At 39.2% G+C, this 18961-nt stretch overlaps 1 protein-coding gene across 3 annotated transcripts; it reads right to left on the bottom strand.

Moving 5' to 3' along the window:
* Positions 1 to 105: 105 nt before the first annotated feature.
* Positions 106 to 18537, bottom strand: LOC115443705 (probable histone-lysine N-methyltransferase CG1716). 3 transcript variants are annotated; one of them, XR_005112833.1, is made up of 20 exons: positions 18355 to 18537; positions 16290 to 18087; positions 15993 to 16121; positions 14157 to 14456; positions 13772 to 13862; positions 13340 to 13507; positions 12802 to 13022; positions 12414 to 12556; positions 11822 to 11958; positions 11344 to 11681; positions 10839 to 10968; positions 10420 to 10643; positions 8277 to 8448; positions 7230 to 7383; positions 6704 to 6814; positions 6164 to 6267; positions 5816 to 5974; positions 5267 to 5551; positions 3726 to 5021; positions 106 to 3445 (listed from the first exon to the last, which is right to left on the bottom strand). XR_005112833.1 is itself a non-coding variant. In XM_030169223.2 (19 exons), the coding sequence occupies exons 2-19, from the start codon at positions 18053 to 18055 to the stop codon at positions 4863 to 4865; spliced, it is 4791 nt and encodes a 1596-aa protein (XP_030025083.1). In that variant the 5' UTR covers positions 18056 to 18087; positions 18355 to 18537; the 3' UTR covers positions 106 to 4862. The 3 variants fall into 3 exon arrangements, 2 of the variants coding, with proteins under 2 accessions (XP_030025083.1, XP_030025084.1); XM_030169223.2 differs by having other exon boundaries at positions 106 to 5021; XM_030169224.2 differs by having other exon boundaries at positions 106 to 5021; positions 13340 to 13489.
* Positions 18538 to 18961: the final 424 nt, after the last annotated feature.

Genomic DNA, 18961 nt, shown 5'->3' with positions numbered 1-18961 from the left:
GTTAACATCAATCAAAACCTCAAATATTTGGAATCTTTATTTTAGGCGTACGTTGCCTGCATTACTCAGTCCCTAGTCAATTACGATCAATAAAACGACACTGCATAAAAGAAATAACACTTTATTTTGTTCCATCGGCTGCTTACATCTAAACGCGGCGTCGGGTCACGCGGCCCGCGCTCTCACAATCCATTTAACATTAAAAATATCTCATCTTCATACACACCGTCATAATTCACTGGTCTATGTACAATATTTACAATAACATAATCGTACTAAATGATCTCGTGTACACTTGATATTCCATGCAATTTTTTTGTCTTTGCGATGTTTTTTATAATTTGTAGAGTAAGATTTGAGCAGAGAATAACCCTTTCAATGCGTACTGCTCCCTACACTGTGTTATGAAAAACGACACGAACGTCCGTATCGTTTGATTGTGATTGGTGGATCAACCAACACGTACAACACCTTACACTTTGGTTTCTCGACCACTCACAATCATTATGTATTATCCTTATACCACCTTTTAGGGACGTTAGAGTGTTTACATAAAATAATTTTCGCCAGGTTTTATAGCTATATTGTCTGTGAATTATTAAAAAAGAGTTTACACACAACGCATGTCTGTACAATTTTTTATTCGTTGTGATCATGCAGTCTCGCATGGAAGAGGTTAAATATAATAGGAAAGAAACAAAATACTTTAGACATACAGACAGAATCAAGAATATCCTCCACTACCAATATTATTTATTTAATATGATTTCTAAATTGTATTTATTATAGATATATTTTTTTACGTATCAGGTCTGTCGTAAGTCAGAACAAAATACAATTTAATATAGAAGCTTGATAATCCGAAGTTTTGAATTTGAAGAGATCATCCATTTCGCTTAGCTCGAACACTTGAGGCTTCTACGCAAGTACACTAACAGCTCAACACTCTAAAGTATTAAACTACATACATTAGACCGATACTACGAAATGTAAAAATCGTTCATGGCCACCAGGAGCGAATCTATAATTTAACGCGAATTACCGAAATTAGCCGAATTCTTACCTACTTGAATTTACAACTACGAGGTCAGTGCTCGATATATTAACATTTATTCGAATAATTAAATGTAACCTACTCGAATCTATTCCGATTCGGCCCTGGTCGCTCTTTTAGTTTATTGCACGTACAATATTCATTCATAATTTCATATGGCTTCAAATATTTAGGACACTGTACAAATACGAGAGACAATACATCATGAAACGAAACAAATGCACACAGCGCTGATCTGAAAAACTACATGGACTATAGACAATAGCAAACAATACAACACAGTCATAGAGAAAAATATATTTAAATTACTGTAACTGCCAACTATTTATAAGCCATTTACAGCGATTAATTGCATTTTTATTCATCCAAAAATTTAAGATGCTCTATAAAAGCACACTTCGTCAGTACTTAAAAAAAAAACATATTTTAATACTGCACATATATTAGAAACATTCAACTTAATTAGATTCGTATTCGAGTTGCGAATTTCGATCGCGTCTTACATTAAAAATGGGTGGTACAAAAAATCGCGAGCTGTAGAGATCATTGCAACTTGTGGTTGTAAAGTTTAATTCACAACAGAGCACATTTGTCAATTAATTTAGGGTAAATATTTTTTTGTTTCGTTTTCATTACCAGCCGAATGACTGACATAAAAAAGTGCAGCAAAATATTTGATTTGTTTGTGGTTGCTTTGATAAATAATGGAGATAAGGCTAAAGTTGCCCAGAGCAAATTTACTTTTTGTCGCCGTTAGACCCTAAGCAAATGATTTCAGCCCACATTAATCACAATTGTGCCCTGCGTAACCTCTAAAAAATCTCCATCGCAACAAATATCGCGTCATATTAATATATCTATATATCTCTTAGAATTCATACACTTTACAAAACAGCAAATGAGCAGTTTTGATAATTTCACAGTGCTAGGACAGTATATAGAAGGCCCATATTGTTTGAGTTGTAACAATTAAATTTAGTCTAATGAAGTTAGTCACTAACCACTCTGTACGTCCCTGTCACTCGTTAGTCAATAAATACAGTTTGCTACTCACTTCAGAATGGTCAAATCGAATACCGCATATTGTTAGTATCTCATCATATTATCGCAAGTCGTGACTTATTCGTTTTTAAATATGAGCATTTTATAAACTATCGAAGCACTACATTTGCCTTTCCCACGTTAAATCCGACTAATAATCGACCATGTAGGATATAGTTAGAACTGGACATTCAATACATTGAAAACTCAAACCTTTGAACCTTTGTTCGGACGAAACCACAACTAAACACAATATTTCCCTTAAATATTGTCCCACTTTGCGACGTCAGTTGACATTTTATCGATTTGCAACTTCCCTATACACTTCCGAGTGTCCGTAAACGAAACGTATCCATTTATAAAAAATACCTACAATACTACGTCATTAAAATAAACAAAATAAAAATATTCCGTCATAATCGTACATGTATAGCAAACTCACACATTGTCTATGGATATATTTACATTACGTTAAAAACATTAAAACTCTCTATAAACACACGGACAGCGCACACGAACACTATCACTAATCTATCGAAATTTAACGGTACGATAGAAAAATCTTGACACTTTCCAGGGGACGTTAGAAACATGGTCTTTTGGCCATAGACAATAAAGCTTACAAACGTACATATGAACGTGGTTTTGCTCGTGTTGAACGGACTAGATCCGCGTCGCGGCTCCGCCCGCGTTAAAAAAAATCCGTGATAAAGTTTTCCGGCAATAAAGTCCAGCTATATATTCCCGGGACAGAAAGTAGCTAATGTCCGTCCCAGGGTCTCAAACTATCTCCATACTTAATTTCATCGCAATCCGTTCGATAGTTTTTCAGTTTATTACATTCAAACAGACAAACAAGTCCGGGGACTTTGTGCTGCACACTTTGTACGCAACGAAGGCTCCCAAAATAAATACATTTTCACCATTTTTGCAACATTTTTCATTGATACTCCGCTTTTATTGATCACAGCGTGATGTTATTCCTTCCTTCCTCGATAAATAGGCTATCCAACACTAAAATATTTTTCAGTTCGAACCAGTACTTCCTGAGATTTGCGCGTTCAAACAAACAAACTCTTTAGCTTTATATTATAGTAGAGACCGACCGGGCGGTGCCTGATCCGATCAGTACCAAGCATAAACGATAGTCCAATATGTACTACAATTACCTAACTATGCGACGTAAAGTTTATTGCTCATCATCACAAAACACTTTTTAAGACCACATTCTCTTGAAACGGATCGTTTATTGAAAATAGCAGTAAATCAACGAATACCTGTGACTGTAACTTGATGCTATACTAGTTAAACTAGAATCCCTATAACGTAGCGTCTTGTAGGTTTTATTGCCTAAACTCTTACATACATAACATACATAACATCACGCATTTTATCCCCGAAGGGGTATGCAGAGGCGCAACCAGGGCACCCACTTTTCGCCAAGTATGTTCCGTCCCATGATGTGATAGGGGGCGAGCCTATCGCCATATCGGGCACAAATTCCATACTCCGGGCTGATACTGAGCAGAAAAACCCAAATATCACTTTGCCCGACCCGGGATTCGAACCCAGGACCTCAGAGCGCTATTGTACCGGACGTGCAATACAACTACGCCACCGAGGCAGTCACCTATACTCTTGGCCTTAAATATAAACTATTTCATTGATATTCCCGCGATACATCGACAAGACAACGTCGTGTTGACGTCGCGTTTCTAACATCCCCCAGAACTCCTATGAATCGACTACCCGATGTAGTCTGAACTAACCCTACATTTGTGTACTAATAATTCCAGTTACAATTACAATTACGCTAATACATCGACATTTTCTTACAAATAAAAGTTCGTCTTACTATATTATCTTGTAATGTGTGATTAGGGATCTTAACACTTTTATGCTGACAATTTGTTACATAACGTTTTTGATAATAATATTGCTTCCTTTAAATAACATTTTAGACTTACAAAAAAATAACTAAGAAAATTTTAATAAGTAAAAATTTACTTTTTATATTTCATAATTTGTAATAATACAAATCACATCACAAGTTTGCAAGTGAGTTACCTAATGCTCAATTCACATATTCACCCACAACACTTTAAAAATCTAATGTGTTTCAAATGATAGATTGAAAGTTCTGCGCATTTTGCATATAACAAATTGTCGGTCAATGGTGCATTGACAGCTATTTACTCGCATTAACAAAAGTTTTTACAACTGCTATTATTTATAATATCGCGCACTGCATACACAACGCCCAAGCCTTTCTACTGAACCGTACATGCCTTAACGCATTCACTGTCTAAATACCCAATTATAAATGTAGCTTATAACCAGCTTGAAGTTAGTTAGATTTAAACATGCCATCCACGCTCTCTATCATAAACTACCAATTGTGACGCGTCTCGAAGCCAACTTCAGACCTAAAATCTGTATACCATAAGAGAACAAAATAAGCTTTTGTTGATTTGTTTTTGAATATAAGTTTTTTTTTCTTTAGTATCTTACTGATTGTAGACTTGTGCAAAATGGAAATGATCAGTTAAATGACGTGAAACATACGACATATGAAACTCAAACACACAATGAACATATCTATAGACAGGATCGTATACCGCGTCTATTCAGCTTCCTTAGGCGTTCGCGTCTGAACTTAGTTACAAACATCTCACATGACACTTGTGACGTCACATTGGATACGACAGTGAACACAAAACCCCAACTATCATCACACAATCGCGTAAAGCAGCCGCGAGAGTTTCGGCTAGTCGATCTCCTCGGGCGGGCGTTTGTACACGGGTCCGAACTTAGCCATATACTTCTTGACGAACGTCCGCGCCTTCGCACGTACAGAGTCCGTCACCACCAACTCGTCCACTGATCTACAGTGCTTCAGCTCCTTCAGCATCACGAAGTGAGTTAACTGTGTAAATATGGCAAATATTACATACATTAATTGGGAAATGGACAACATTTTGTAGTTTTACAACATAAGTTTTTTGATCAAATACTTATACTGACTAACAAATATTATTTACATAAATTTCGCCACACGAATAATACCCAATTTATTGTAAACAAAAAACGATATTAATAAACCTTTTATAAACACAATACGCCCATATTATAAGAACACTCATACAGGTGTATAATAGGTCGTGCAGTTACCTTTCTAGCCAGGTGTTTGAAGTCAGCGGTGCAGGTGATCCTGCCGGCCGGCGCGTCGGAGTGCCGGTAGGGGTTGAGGTGGTGCACCATGACGCCGGCCATGGCGCTGCGGAACTGCTCCTTGATGCGGCGGCTGTCGCGCTCGCTCACGGCGCCGGCGATCACCGGCGCGGGCGACGGCGCCGCGCTCGGGGGTGACGCGCTGGGTGACAGCTCCGCGGCCTTGTCTCCCTCGTCCGAGCCCTCCGAGTCGGTGTCGCTGTCCGTCTCGGTCAGCTCCAACACCTACAAATAAAGTTTAATAAAATACGCACAGTTTAAACTGTTCAAGGCCCACTTGTTTTATTAGTATGGCCTTGAAAGTGAGGCAAATTATTAATGACAAAAATAAAATCTACTTGTGGCGGATGCTACTCGCCAATAGTATATCATAATATGAAATAAATTCAAACAAATATTAAAATGTTTAAAATAGCAAAAAATCATAAACATAAAAATTATTACATAGTTTACTGCACAATCACTCTTTAAGTCCTATAAGTGACTCACCGCGAGCTTGTCTTGTGGTCCAGCCTTCACTTTCAACTTGCCCGAGAGCAGGCGCACCTTCTGCATCAACCTCTCCCGTCTTCTTCGCAACTTCTCCTTTGTCTGTTTATACCGTTTCACTTCTAACCTGCCCGCCAGTTTATCCTCCTCTGTTCTAGGCTGAAGGGTTCATAAAAAATATATAAAAGATAAAATTGTATAAAAGAAAATTTTAAAGTAGAAACATGCCCTACCAATCAATGTTAATAAGAAAGAAGATTTAAGAAACGCGAAGCGCGCTTCGACAATATCGAGTGCTTTAGTGAACAATAATAGAATAATAATTGATGTTAGTTAAAAAAAACTTACGCTTATAGGCCTTTCTGAGACCAAACCAACTCTTCGTTTTCTCGGCCTCATGTTAAGAAGCGCGTGGTCCGGTATCAAACCGTTATGCGTGTCTTCTTTTATCACTGAAATAAACAGGTCAACATTATTAAAGGCATATTTCGGTTAGAAAGTTGTGAATCGACAATCATATAATTATAATATTAAATTTACCTTTCAAAATAGACCTTTGAGTTTCTATTATTATCCCTTTTTATCGTTAACTCAATAACTCAACTTGTAACTATCGATTCCAAGGAAGTATCGATATCACTATCGATATTATACAGTAGACTATTGTCTGTATATATACAATCGAAACTAAATATTTGTAATACGAGTCCCTACTCTAATTAAAACAAAACAAATATAATAGTAAAAATTATAAGTATTGGAACTAACATTATCGATATATGTAGTATCGATCTATAATTATTTATTCGAAATATCGATATATCTTTTACCTACAAAGTAGTCAAATCGTTGGAACTCTTGTCTCAATATCTAATATAAAAATATTACCTTCGTATATCCCGTTTACGCCTTCCACAAGCTTCCCTTTTACATGTCTTCTCACTATAGGACTGTCCAAGGCGTTATCTTGATCGTCTTCCTCTTCTGACGAACTCTCATCTAAACGGTATAAATAATATGGTATAAATAGTTTGACAAAACTTTATCAGAAATAAGTCAAAAAAGGGATTTTTTTCAATGAGATGCACACACAAATATGCGGAACCTATGTAGAACATAAAATAAACCTACATATCTATTACAAGAAGCGTCGAGTTCAGTTGATTATTACCGAAATGTCCAAGCTATTTATTGCAGACTACGTAATACGTATGCAACAAATATACATACAGTGACATAACTTACGGATGTCGATTCAATCAAAGCTAAAAGGTGTCTCAACTACCCTCTTCCGTTCCTGTGCCTATACTGAGAAGATATCTGTTCACCCAATTTCCCTTGCAAAACAAGTCTCCATCCGATATATTAGGCACGTGCCTCAACGTCGTCAGGCAGTGTATAGGCGTGTACTGACCGGGCGGCGGCGGCGGCGCCCACTGCGGCTGGCGCAGCTTGACGTGGTAGTAGTAGGTGCGGCCGCGCGCGTCCTTCGCGCTGCGCCACTGCGACGGCAGCCGCACGCTCGCTGCACCGCCCACACTCGCCGCACTCGCTGACAGCGACACGCTCTGGGGACACGTGCAACCATACTATAACCCGTGAACAAGCTCCGAGGTATCGCGGCTCGAGGAACGGGATTATTTGCGATACTAATATCGATGTTGCGTTACTCAACCGCTGTTAGCGACACGCTCTGAGGACATGTGCAATCACACTATAGCCCGTGAACGAGCTTCGAGGTGCCGCGGCTCGAGGCTATCGACTGTTTGCGATATTAATGTCGATGTCGCGTTACTCATTTTCAATGCGCACTTTCTAATTTTACAGCTTTTACAGTTAATTCATTCTGCATTATCTAGTTTTATGATGTTTGAAAAGCTATTCGCTGTACCCACAAATTAGCAAATATATTTAAAAAAAAATAAGACTTTTTAATTAATTTACATTTTAAGTGCAAAAGTATAGCAATATATTTTATTTGCCATTAAATTTATCAAAACAAATATAGCATGCATTCGCTAACTAAAAATACATGGTAATTTTTTTTTTAATTCTTTGGCGCTCACACGCGAACTGTAAATACGATAATAACTGACCACCAAAGCGTTGTCATTCATTGTGATTTATACATTTATGTATTATACTCTAATCGCTCAAGCATCGCACAGAGCCGTCAACCAGAACATTGTATATCGACTTATCATATATAGACGGATTTCGTGTAGCCTTTATGTGATGCCTATAATAATAATGTAATTTTTACCTAAGTTCATAAAGTATACTTCTAATTAAATAAAAAAAATATATAAATAGCATTATAAATAACAATATTTTATTTTAAGCATACAATACATTTTAAAATAAAATGAGAGCCAAAATGAGGTCCTTGAAGTCGAACACTTTTGCACCAAAAAAAGCTTTTTATTGGAATATTAGAGTTTAAAAAATAATTGTCACTTACCAACGCCTCTGGTTCTGGCGGTAACGGTCCATGGTGGCCAAAAGGCGAGGGCGCCGGGGCAGACGCCACGCCCGGCGCGGGGGCCGGCCCGGGGGTGGGGGGCAGCGCGCCCGCCAGGGCCCCCGGACCGAACATGAACCCGCCCATGCCGAACCCGCTCATACTCATCATACTGCGAAATTTATGTATTTTTTATGTATTTTATTTTATATACATATATAGAAATAGAAATATATTTAGGTTCAGTTCACATTAGTTACATCAGTTCACGGCGGTCACTGCACTCGGCTCCAGGCCCGTATCGCAGTTGACCAAATAAGAATTAACAATATGTATACATTTTCATATGGCGACCAAATCCGGTTCACATCTTCGGTATTATTAATGGTAAAAATATATGTATATAGTATGAATAAATATGAGCTTATTAGAAAGACGTAAATGCAATATATGTGTGTGTATATACAAATACACACATTACCATTCACTTTTCAACATAAAATTAAAAAAAAAACATCCTATGTTATAGAATATAGGCAATTGAATTTTTTACTGAAATCTATACTATTATATAAAGCTGAAGAGTTTGTTTGTTTGTTTGTTTGAACGCGCTAATCTCAGGAACTACCGGTCCAAACCGAAAAATTCTTTTTGCGTTGGATAGCCCTTTGTTCGTGGAGTGCTATAGGCTATATATCATCACGCTATACCTAATAGGAGCGGAGCAGTAATGGCTAATCTCAGGAACTACCGGTCCAAACTGAAAAATTCTTTTTGCGTTGGATAGCCCTTTGTTCGTGGAGTGCTATAGGCTATATATCATCACGCTATACCCAATAGGAGCGGAGCAGTAATGGCTAATCTCAGGAACTACCGGTCCAAACTGAAAAATTCTTTTTGCGTTGGATAGCCCTTTGTTTGTGGAGTGCTATAGGCTATATATCATCACGCTATACCCAATAGGAGCGGAGCAGTAATGGCTAATCTCAGGAACTACCGGTCCAAACTGAAAAATTCTTTTTGCGTTGGATAGCCCTTTGTTCGTGGAGTGCTATAGGCTATATATCATCACGCTATATTCAATAGGAGCGGAGCAGTAATGGCTAATCTCAGGAACTACAGATTCGAACTGAAAAATTATTTTTGGGTTGAATAGTCCTTTGTTTGTGGAGTGCTCAAAGTCATATATCATCACGCTATGACCAATAGGAGCGGAGCAGTAATGGCTAATCTCAGGAACTACCGGTTTGAACTGAAAAAATCTTTTTTGTGTTGGATAGCCCTTTATTCCTGGAGTGCTATAGGCTATATATCATCACGCTATGACCAATAGGAGCGGAGCAGTAATGAAACATGTTGCAAAAACGGGGAAAATTATAAGTTTTGAGAGCTTCCATTGCCTGCGCTGCTTAAACAGTTAAAGTTATGCAACAATGATGTATGACGGGATTGTTCCACTTTAAAAGTTCTAAAAAATATTATAAAACAAAGTCCCCCGCTGCATCTGTCTGTCTGAACGTGTTAAACTCAAAAACTACCCAACGTATTAAGATGAAATTTGGTATGGAGACAGTTTGAGACCCTGGGAAGAACATAGGCTCCCGGGAAACTACTACTTTTATAACGGAAAACTTTAGCCTGTAAAACTTTATAACGCGGGCGGAGCCGCGGGCAAAAGCTAGTAAATTAATAAAATTACATATTTTACAGCATTTTAAGGTCGCGCAGCAGCGATGGAGCGAGCTATGCTAGGTGTCTCTCTCGCGGATAAAATCAGAAATGAGGTTATCCGTTAGAGAACCAAAGTAACGGACATAGCTCGGAAAATAAGCAAGCTGAAGTGGTAGTGGGCTGGCCATATCTGTCGTAGGACCGATGGCCGCTGGAGCAGACGAGTCCTAGAGTGGAGACCGCGTCTCGGTAAGCGTAGCGTAGGACGACCTCCGACCCGCTGGTCCGACGATATTCGTAGGATCGCCGGTGGACGCTGGATGAGGAGAGCGGAGGATCGAACAGCGTGGCGCGCTTTAGGGGAGGCCTATGTTCAGCAGTGGACAGCTGTAGGCTGATGATGATGATGACATATTTTACAATAAAATCTATATGTTAAGTCATATTTAAAATGCTCAAAAAAAGTACTAACTTGTGCTGCGGCATGCAATACTGTTGGGCTCCGGGGAACGGCGGGAAGTAGCCGGATTGAGGCGGATACTCTTGCGTTATCCAGTCGGGCACCTCACCGACTCCTGGCACGCCCGGCACGCCAGGGACCCCTGGTACACCCGGAACTCCGGGCACTCCGGGCACGCAGCCTCCCATCATGCCAGGCTGCACGCCGGGACCGCCCATCATACCGCCAGGAAACATCTGATATATGTGTGAACTAATTTTTAAAAGGACATAGAATCATTGAATAAAAAAAACACCCTCCTCACTTTCCTGCACCTTATTTACTCCAATGTAGGGTCGGTATAAAAACAGTGACGTATATTTCAGTCCTTAGCTTACTCAGTGTGTATGAGTAAGGGCTTGGCGAGGGCTAGTGTAAGAGAGCGGCGGTACCTGCGCGTAGTCGCTGCGCCAGCGCGGCAGGCGGCGCGCGCGCTCGGCGGCGGCGGCGGCCTCGGCGAACGCGCGCCGCCGCTCCTCCTTGCTCATGGGCGGCACCGGCGCCAGCACGCGCTCGCTCAGTCTGCGCCACAACACACATTAACGATAATGATTTCTTATGTTTACGCGAATGTTAGACATTGAAATAAAAACTATTTAACGAGTTTTATCGCGGTTTTTTATATTATTATTTTCTGCCGACGTTTCGAAGACTTTGCAGCCTTCATGGTCACGGGGGGGTTAAATAGTTTTTATTTCAACAAATTAACAACCACACCCACTCTACATGTACAGAGTGACAGATGTCATTCTGGATCACTCTTCTCTCATTAACAAACAAATCAATATATAGTACTAAAAATAATCAGAACGCAAACAAAACATTTTTACATCTGTATTAATACAGAAACAATACTTTATCATGAAAAATTTCTTAAACAAAATCACCGAATCTTACCTAATGCTTCTCCTGCCCTCAGGACTGGTCCTTCTTTTCCTCCTGTCGCGGTCGTCTCTATCCCTGTCTCTGTCTCGCTCGCGGTCACGTTCTCTATACCTCTCGCGGTCCTTGTCCCGTTCACGGTCTCGATCCCGTTCTCTTTCTCGTTCCCGTTCGCGCTCTCTCTCCCTCTCCTTTTCCCGGTCACGCTCCCGATCTTCCCGGCGATCGCGGTCCCGTTCCCTATCTCGATCTCGAGTTCCGCTTGAGTCTGCAGCGCGACGTTCAACGTTCGCCTGCCTCTCATGTTCTTTCATTTGTTGTATGCGTTCTTTCTTTGGAATTTTGAAAACTTCCTGCAATTACAATATTGCCTATTACTGACCCTGACACAGCTTAGTCAAAAATTTTAATACAGTATCTAAATTAGCTTAATACACTATATTGATTAATAAAATGTTAACTTCCGCTATAAAATCATTGATTGTTCACATACCTTCAAACTGGACCACCGCTCCAGCAGTTGGTTGGAGAGATCTTTAACTTTTTCCGACATGATGGCGTTCTCCTTGATTTTCTCTGGACTCAGTGCGTTTTCCTGATTTGGTCTGTTAGGCAGATCTATTGGTAAACCTGAAATTTTTTGAATACCAATCACTGATATTTCATATTGTTTTACCATCAACAACACAATAAAATTACATTACTATACTACTTTCCAATTCAGGAAAAAAAATGTCATACAATCAAATAACTCAGTTTTTAACAATAAGCTATACAGAATGTTCCAAAACTTAACTAAAAATTTTAAAGTGTTTTCAAACTTTATATACACTTTATTATGTAAAACAGTTTACAATTTCATTCGCCAGTGACTCTAACTTTATTCTCTATCAGGTAACCCACATAAGTGTGTCGCGTTCTGGGATCAGCTTATGTATACCCAGTTCCGACAGGCCGGCATAATTGTATCGACGATCGATTCTATTGGACCCCATTCCACTTACCATCAGATGTAGCAGGATCACCTTGCCGTGCTAGTAAATAAAAGGGTGTTCATGAGCACAATGCCTGTATCAATATCTCACCTGTGGCTTCGTCAATGTACACGTTGTCCACGGGCACGTCGGCCGCGCTAAGCCAACGCTCTACGATGTTGAAGAAACGACTCTCTTGCACCATCGTCTTGTTCGGGATCGGAAGACGGTCCACTGTTAGCAGCATCTCCAACCTGGACGTAAAGTGTTATTCTATTGACTTTGAAGACGCTATAATGTTCATAAACCTAGTTTGCGTAATTATGTACAATTGTGCTGCTGTTTAAAAGAGATAAAGAGTATTTTTCCGCCGACGAACCGTGTTAACACTAACGTCAAATATCTATGTCGCTAGAGCATCACCCGAGGCTCTCAAATCAAATCAAGAATCTCGAATTTCTATCCTCAAAATTAGTTGAACTGGCAGATGTATACAGACCTGAAGTCGAGCGGCGCGTCGGCACACCACGGCGCGAGGAGTCGCAGGCCGCGGTAGTCCAGGAACAGGCGGCGGCACGGCAGGTCCGCGTCGCGCAGGAGCCGCAGCAGGGACAGCTGCGCCGGCCGGCCCTTCGCGCGGACCACCGTACGCGACAGGCGCAATGTGTGCGACTGGTTCTTCACCCCGGTGCGGCTTAGAGCTTCTAGATCTTCCTCGATCTGTGCACCAAAGTATACAGGGTGAATTCAAAATTATAAACAAAAAGATCTGTCATATACAGAGGATGATCTCTAAAACATTCATAGCAACTTTAGTAGAAACAAGTCTTTGGCAAAAATAATATTCTAACACTGCGACTTTAAAAAATAGCCGATAAAATGCAGCACTGGAGTCACACTGTAGTCGCAGTTCAACCAATTTGACCTGACTCATTTAAATATCAATCAAACCATAGTTAAAAGCTTAGATTCGAGTATTACCTATATGCCAGTTTATTTTAAATTAAATACTATACGAAATGGTAAGTAATACTTACATCAGCGTCCTGCACTAGGTCGGGCGCTTTAGGTTTGTACTTGCGCGGCTTGGCCTTGCGCGGTCTCGGGCGCGGCTGCTCCGCCAGCAAGGCCTGCGACTCCTCGGTGGAACCGGCCAAGTCCTTCGACGTCGACACGTCTTCCTCCTCCTGAATAAACATACAATGCTACATAACGTTTTAGAGTTTCCTAATGTGGGGTCAAATTATAAAACAACGCTAATTATGAACTGTGTCATAGTTTACATACATAATATCAATATTATCCCAAAAGCCGCGTACAATTTGTCAAATGTATATTTAGTCTATGTTCTATAACACTGCAATATAATGCTAAAATTACAATGCTCATAAAAAAATGCCTGAAAATTTATAGATTTTTTTACAAAACAGTAAAGTTTTTTTATAGTCAAAGTTGTTATAGGACTGTACCTCATCATCATCATCGTCATCGGAGTCAGGTTCGCCGCCGATCCAGCCGCGGCACGCCTCCGCACCGCAATAACAGCGCTGCGCCACCTTTCTGCACGGAAACAACACTAACTCTTACCATACACACCCTGTATTCGAACAACGAACCAACAACCAATGATGTGCGTTATATTATTATACAGGTTGTAACAAAATTCAACGTTATAAATTATTTAATTTCGATAAATGAATATACGTATTCATCGAATTCATATTCGATATAAGTTATCGTGACGTAAATCAATGAATATATAAAAAAATTTAAAGAATCAAAGATAATTAAATACGCACATTTATCATTTGATCAATAATAACACTTGTAATTTATCGTATGAATATCACTCACCCGAACCGTTGGAATTGATAGTCGAACGTTATCTCCTCGCCGGCGACAATATCTCGCTTGCTGAAGAACCCTATTCTCAGTTCGCCGTTCACTGTCCATTTCTGGGTCTCGGCGTTCGGCTCACAGGAATGGTTGATGAAACGTGAAATATTGCCTTTTACTGTAGCGTCGATTACGGTGTCGCCCTTTAGCGACATGAAATAGTGGTGCATGTTGTTCTCTTCGGAATAGGCCTGCGCCCGTTTGTAGAACTGCTCGTAGTCGAGCACTTCGCCGACGTATTCCATTAAGAATTCACCCCTGTAAGAAACGTTAGCAGTTATTTGAATTATGCATATATTTTGGAAAATGTGTGTTTGCTATGCGTTATCGATCGAATTGGCAACAATTTGCTAACTTATTGTTAACGTAGGTATAAGTTTTGGATTGTAATTTATATACTTTTAAATATTTTCAAGCGACGATAGCCTAGTTAGATGTCGAACGGACTGCCGAGACGAGTGACCGCAGGTTCAAATCCCAAGGGCACACACCTCTGACTTTTTTTAAATTATGTGTGTATTCTTTGTGAATTATCACTTGATTTAAAGGTGGAGGAAAACATCGCGAGGAAACTGGCAAACCTGAGAAGTTCTCTATAGGAATTTTGAGGGTGTGTGAAGTCTACTAATACACCCTAGGCCAGCATGGTGTATGTACTAAGGCCTAATCCCTCTCAGTAGCAGATGAGGCCTAGCAATAGGACAGTATATAATACAGGGCTGATATTATTAGTAACTAAACGCGATGTTCAGTTTTATGTTCTATAACAAACATCTGATATTGCTTTTACATAAAAATACGACCATAGACTTTGATACATCAAATTTCTGGGACGGAAAAGGCTTTAGACGATAAATACGTGACTAAGAGCAGGTTAATGAAATGTTTAAAAGGATATTCTTAATTATAATAATAAACTATGCTTATATTTTTTATTACTATTTGGTTTACCATAGAGGTATATTTTATCGTGATAAACGAAATAGCGATTTGTATCATCTATGGAAATCGGCCGTATATCAATTTATAATGCGCATGCGCAGACGATAAGAGTAACATTTATTGCTTATACACATTTTTAAAGATTATCATCCAATAAATTTACCATCTGACAATCCCATACAATATACAATGGATAACGTCACTTATCATAGTATATTCAATTGTTCATCACGACGTTAAATTGACCTTCACGTTACAGACTCAAGAAGTCATACAAACGATAATACGTCATGTATTTCGACTTCTCAAGTTCAAGATTAATCAATTAATAAAGCAAGGTATCTACAAAGACATTTTAATTGTCCAAGTGGACAAACAAGCTAGAACCCCGTACAATAAGCCGACACCGCCGCCCATTTACTGCAATTTGGGACCACCAATATAGACATTTAGACAATCGCAATAGCGACCTTTCTGTGACTCCCGTTCTAAATTAGATTGCATATCTAAAAGGCAGATTGAAGGTTAATTCTTACGAGTATGACAAAGGGCATATTTAAAAATATGAATGTTAAATAAAATAACGGAACATTAAATTTGGACAAAATAATAGTGAGAATAGACAAAGCTTTCTAGCAATTGTTTTTGGACACCCACTATTTAAATAGTGAATAAACATTTTTTTTTTTTGAGAACTATATTTATAAGATAAAACCTTAAAATTGACAATCGCTATGCAAATTTTATGGTAGAAATCCAACTCAATTATTGCAAAACAGAATCATTGTTTTGGCATCCTAAACTTTTAGATCTAGTCAATAAATTATTGTACATCATAGCTGCCTTACTTACATAGGAATGTCAACTGAGGCTTCCACACCGCAACCTTTCTTATCAGCATAGAACACCTTCAAAGCAGCATTTTCCATCTTCTGGAATCTTCTGTTTGTACACCTATCACCAACTGGACATCTGGAGTTACTGTGAAGGAATTATTTAGCTGTAAATTTTTGAAGATATGGATGTATAACATCGCAGCATTATAGTTAGAAACATTCATAATTTTTACTTAAGTGATAATATGTATGTGAAAAACTTAAATTACTAGTAATAATTAATGTAAAATACAAGTTAATGTATTAATCTCACCATTCAATCATAAGCAATCTATTGAGACAGTCCTCTCCACAAGCCAGTTCCCCACGTTCCAACTCCTCTTTGGTCAAAAAGCAGTCACAAATCATCTTCTTAGTCTCCCTACTGATCATCCGATCACACAGGTATTCATTCTCATCTAAATGCTGGTACTGGTCCATTCTTTCTTGAATTATTTTATCATATGCCTCTTTGCTTAAGGGTTTGGATGGGGTATCTTCTTCTGGAGCATTGTTGACTTCAGCTTCTGCCACTGTTGGCAAACGTTGAGGCAAACTTGGACTCGCGAGTGGCGAATTGGCTGGTGAATTGGCGCCCATCTCCAACTCGCTTGACCGACGCCATCTGGATTTCACTTTTACGGGCATTTCTGAGGGCACAGGAAAGGGTGAACTCGGCGCATTATTTGGCGCCAATTCGGGCTTATCTTGACTGTCTGAACTTGTTTCTTCCAATTTCAACTTGGTTTGCGTTATCAATGCCTTTTTTAATGGAGTTTTTACTAACCCATACCCTTTAGTCTTTTGTTTCATGTTGCTTATGGTTTTAATGCGGCTTGATCTTCTAACACCAGTGGGTGAAGATTCAGCTGAGTCATTAGAGTTTTGAACTTGATCTGTAACCCGTGATGAATTGCTGTCATCAGATAGTGTTGAGCTTGGTGTTAGACTAGGATCTGGACGAGTTAGCATTTCATTCACAATGCCCTTGGAAAAGCTTTCCTCAGGGACACAAGTAAGTAAACCTGTTCTATTATCACTTGTTTCGTTACAATCCAATGGGGACTCAGATTCCGTAGTAACCAATTTTAAATTTTCAAAATGTTTCTGGAAATCAGGATCTGGTTTATTAGATTCTTCATTATTCTCTGCTTTAGGGCTATCAATTTTGATGTCATAGTAAAGCTCTGGATTGTCATCCTCAACAATTTGGACAACCGTAATAACTTCATCATCATCAACAGCATATTCTATTTGCATATCATCCAATGGAATGTCATGAGTGATTAAAGTTTCTTCAACATACTCAGGGACAGCAGCACTGAGCTCAATTTCAGCATTTGTTTGTTTGTTAGCAGCAGATTCCGGTTGAGACTCAGTTTTAGGTTCCTCAACATGCTCCTCATATGGTACTGGATCATCTAATATAGATGGAGACTCTACTTCTCTGCTGTTGATTGTATTAACATCATTTGTTACACATTGTTTACTTTCCTGTACATTATCTAACATTACCACAGGAGACACATCTCTAGACCTCTCTGTAGCATTTGTTGCATTATTCATTGGGCTGGGACACGCACCACTATTAGTGTCAGACTGTGTGTCCAATGCTGCATTGGAATCTGATTCTGAACTAGCGCACGGATCAACAATCCTTATTTCTACACTACTATTTGTCTCACTATCACTGCCAACATCATACTTTCTAGTAAATGTGTCATCATTTGTGAACAGACACCGGTACTTGCCAAATTTCTTGTGCAATGACACAAACGGTACTTGATTAGGCTTTGAGATGGGAGTTTCGGATGTTTCAGATGTTTGGGGTTCTGGTACGGTGGTCTCATCATTCTTAGAAGCAATTTGTTCTATAGTGGCTGCAGGGGGCGGGTCGCTGGGCTCGGCGGTGGTGTCGACAGGCGGTGGCGCCGATGCCTCGCCTTCCGCAATGGCCGAGGCGCCGCCAGTCTGTTTCCCGCGTCGAGTCGTCCGCCTCGTCGCCACGGGCTTTGTCGCTGCCTTCTTTCGCTTCGCCATTGCTCTACTACTTCGAAGCAGCTACAAATGACCTGCAATACATATATTATTGGTGACAATTGTTCGGGCCTGTGGTGACCTCTTTCGCACATTATTATGTTGATACTGTCAATGCCACATGTGTTATGATTACATTTTAATTGCATAAAGCAATGTAACGCTCACTTTAAACCAAACATAACGATAATACACATCTGTGACACTTTGGTGGGAAGTTCCATTAAAGAGATTACGGAGCGTATCCACCGGCAGAGCACTAAAAACATTCAGGGGATAAATTGTAAACCATGACTACATACCATTACTTTTCCTATAAAACAGTATGCGTAACATTTGTAGGAACACAAAATATATACAAGAACAGTTAACCTCTTTCACAACATAAACTATAGATATTCATCAAGAAAGTTCATTTTTCTCGCATTTCAGTTCATTGCATTTTGCTTTTTTCTTAGAGTTGAGTGATCGGACAGCCATCTATGAAACGGTATAATGATGTCCATCATTCGGTAATTATCGATAAAAAATCAGTCACTTCAGATAATTAAAATTTTTGAATTTATCTTAAAATTACATTTATAGAATTGCATAAAATTTAATTTGTATACATATATCTGAAAGTAGTCGATTACAGATTTTTTTATATTTATAAGAAGAATCGATATATTATATTACCTAAGTTCAAAAATTCATACGTTGACTGTACGTGGAAAAGAAATGGTCGACAAGGCTGCATTGCTGAGAGCCTTACTTTTCTCTTTTTAAAAACAATGAGACAATAAAAGAAAAAATAATGGGCATTACAGGATAATTCCTTTGTTTGTGAGAAACCCAGGATGAGTAATTGAGAGTAAGAAAAAGCTGAATAGAATTTTAGTTTATTTGCAAGATTATCATTTAAAAATA

Source organism: Manduca sexta, chromosome 23, assembly GCF_014839805.1.
Source record: "Manduca sexta isolate Smith_Timp_Sample1 chromosome 23, JHU_Msex_v1.0, whole genome shotgun sequence".
Taxonomy (NCBI): Eukaryota; Metazoa; Arthropoda; class Insecta; order Lepidoptera; family Sphingidae; genus Manduca; species Manduca sexta.
This window is presented reverse-complemented; position numbering and strand designations above follow the sequence as displayed.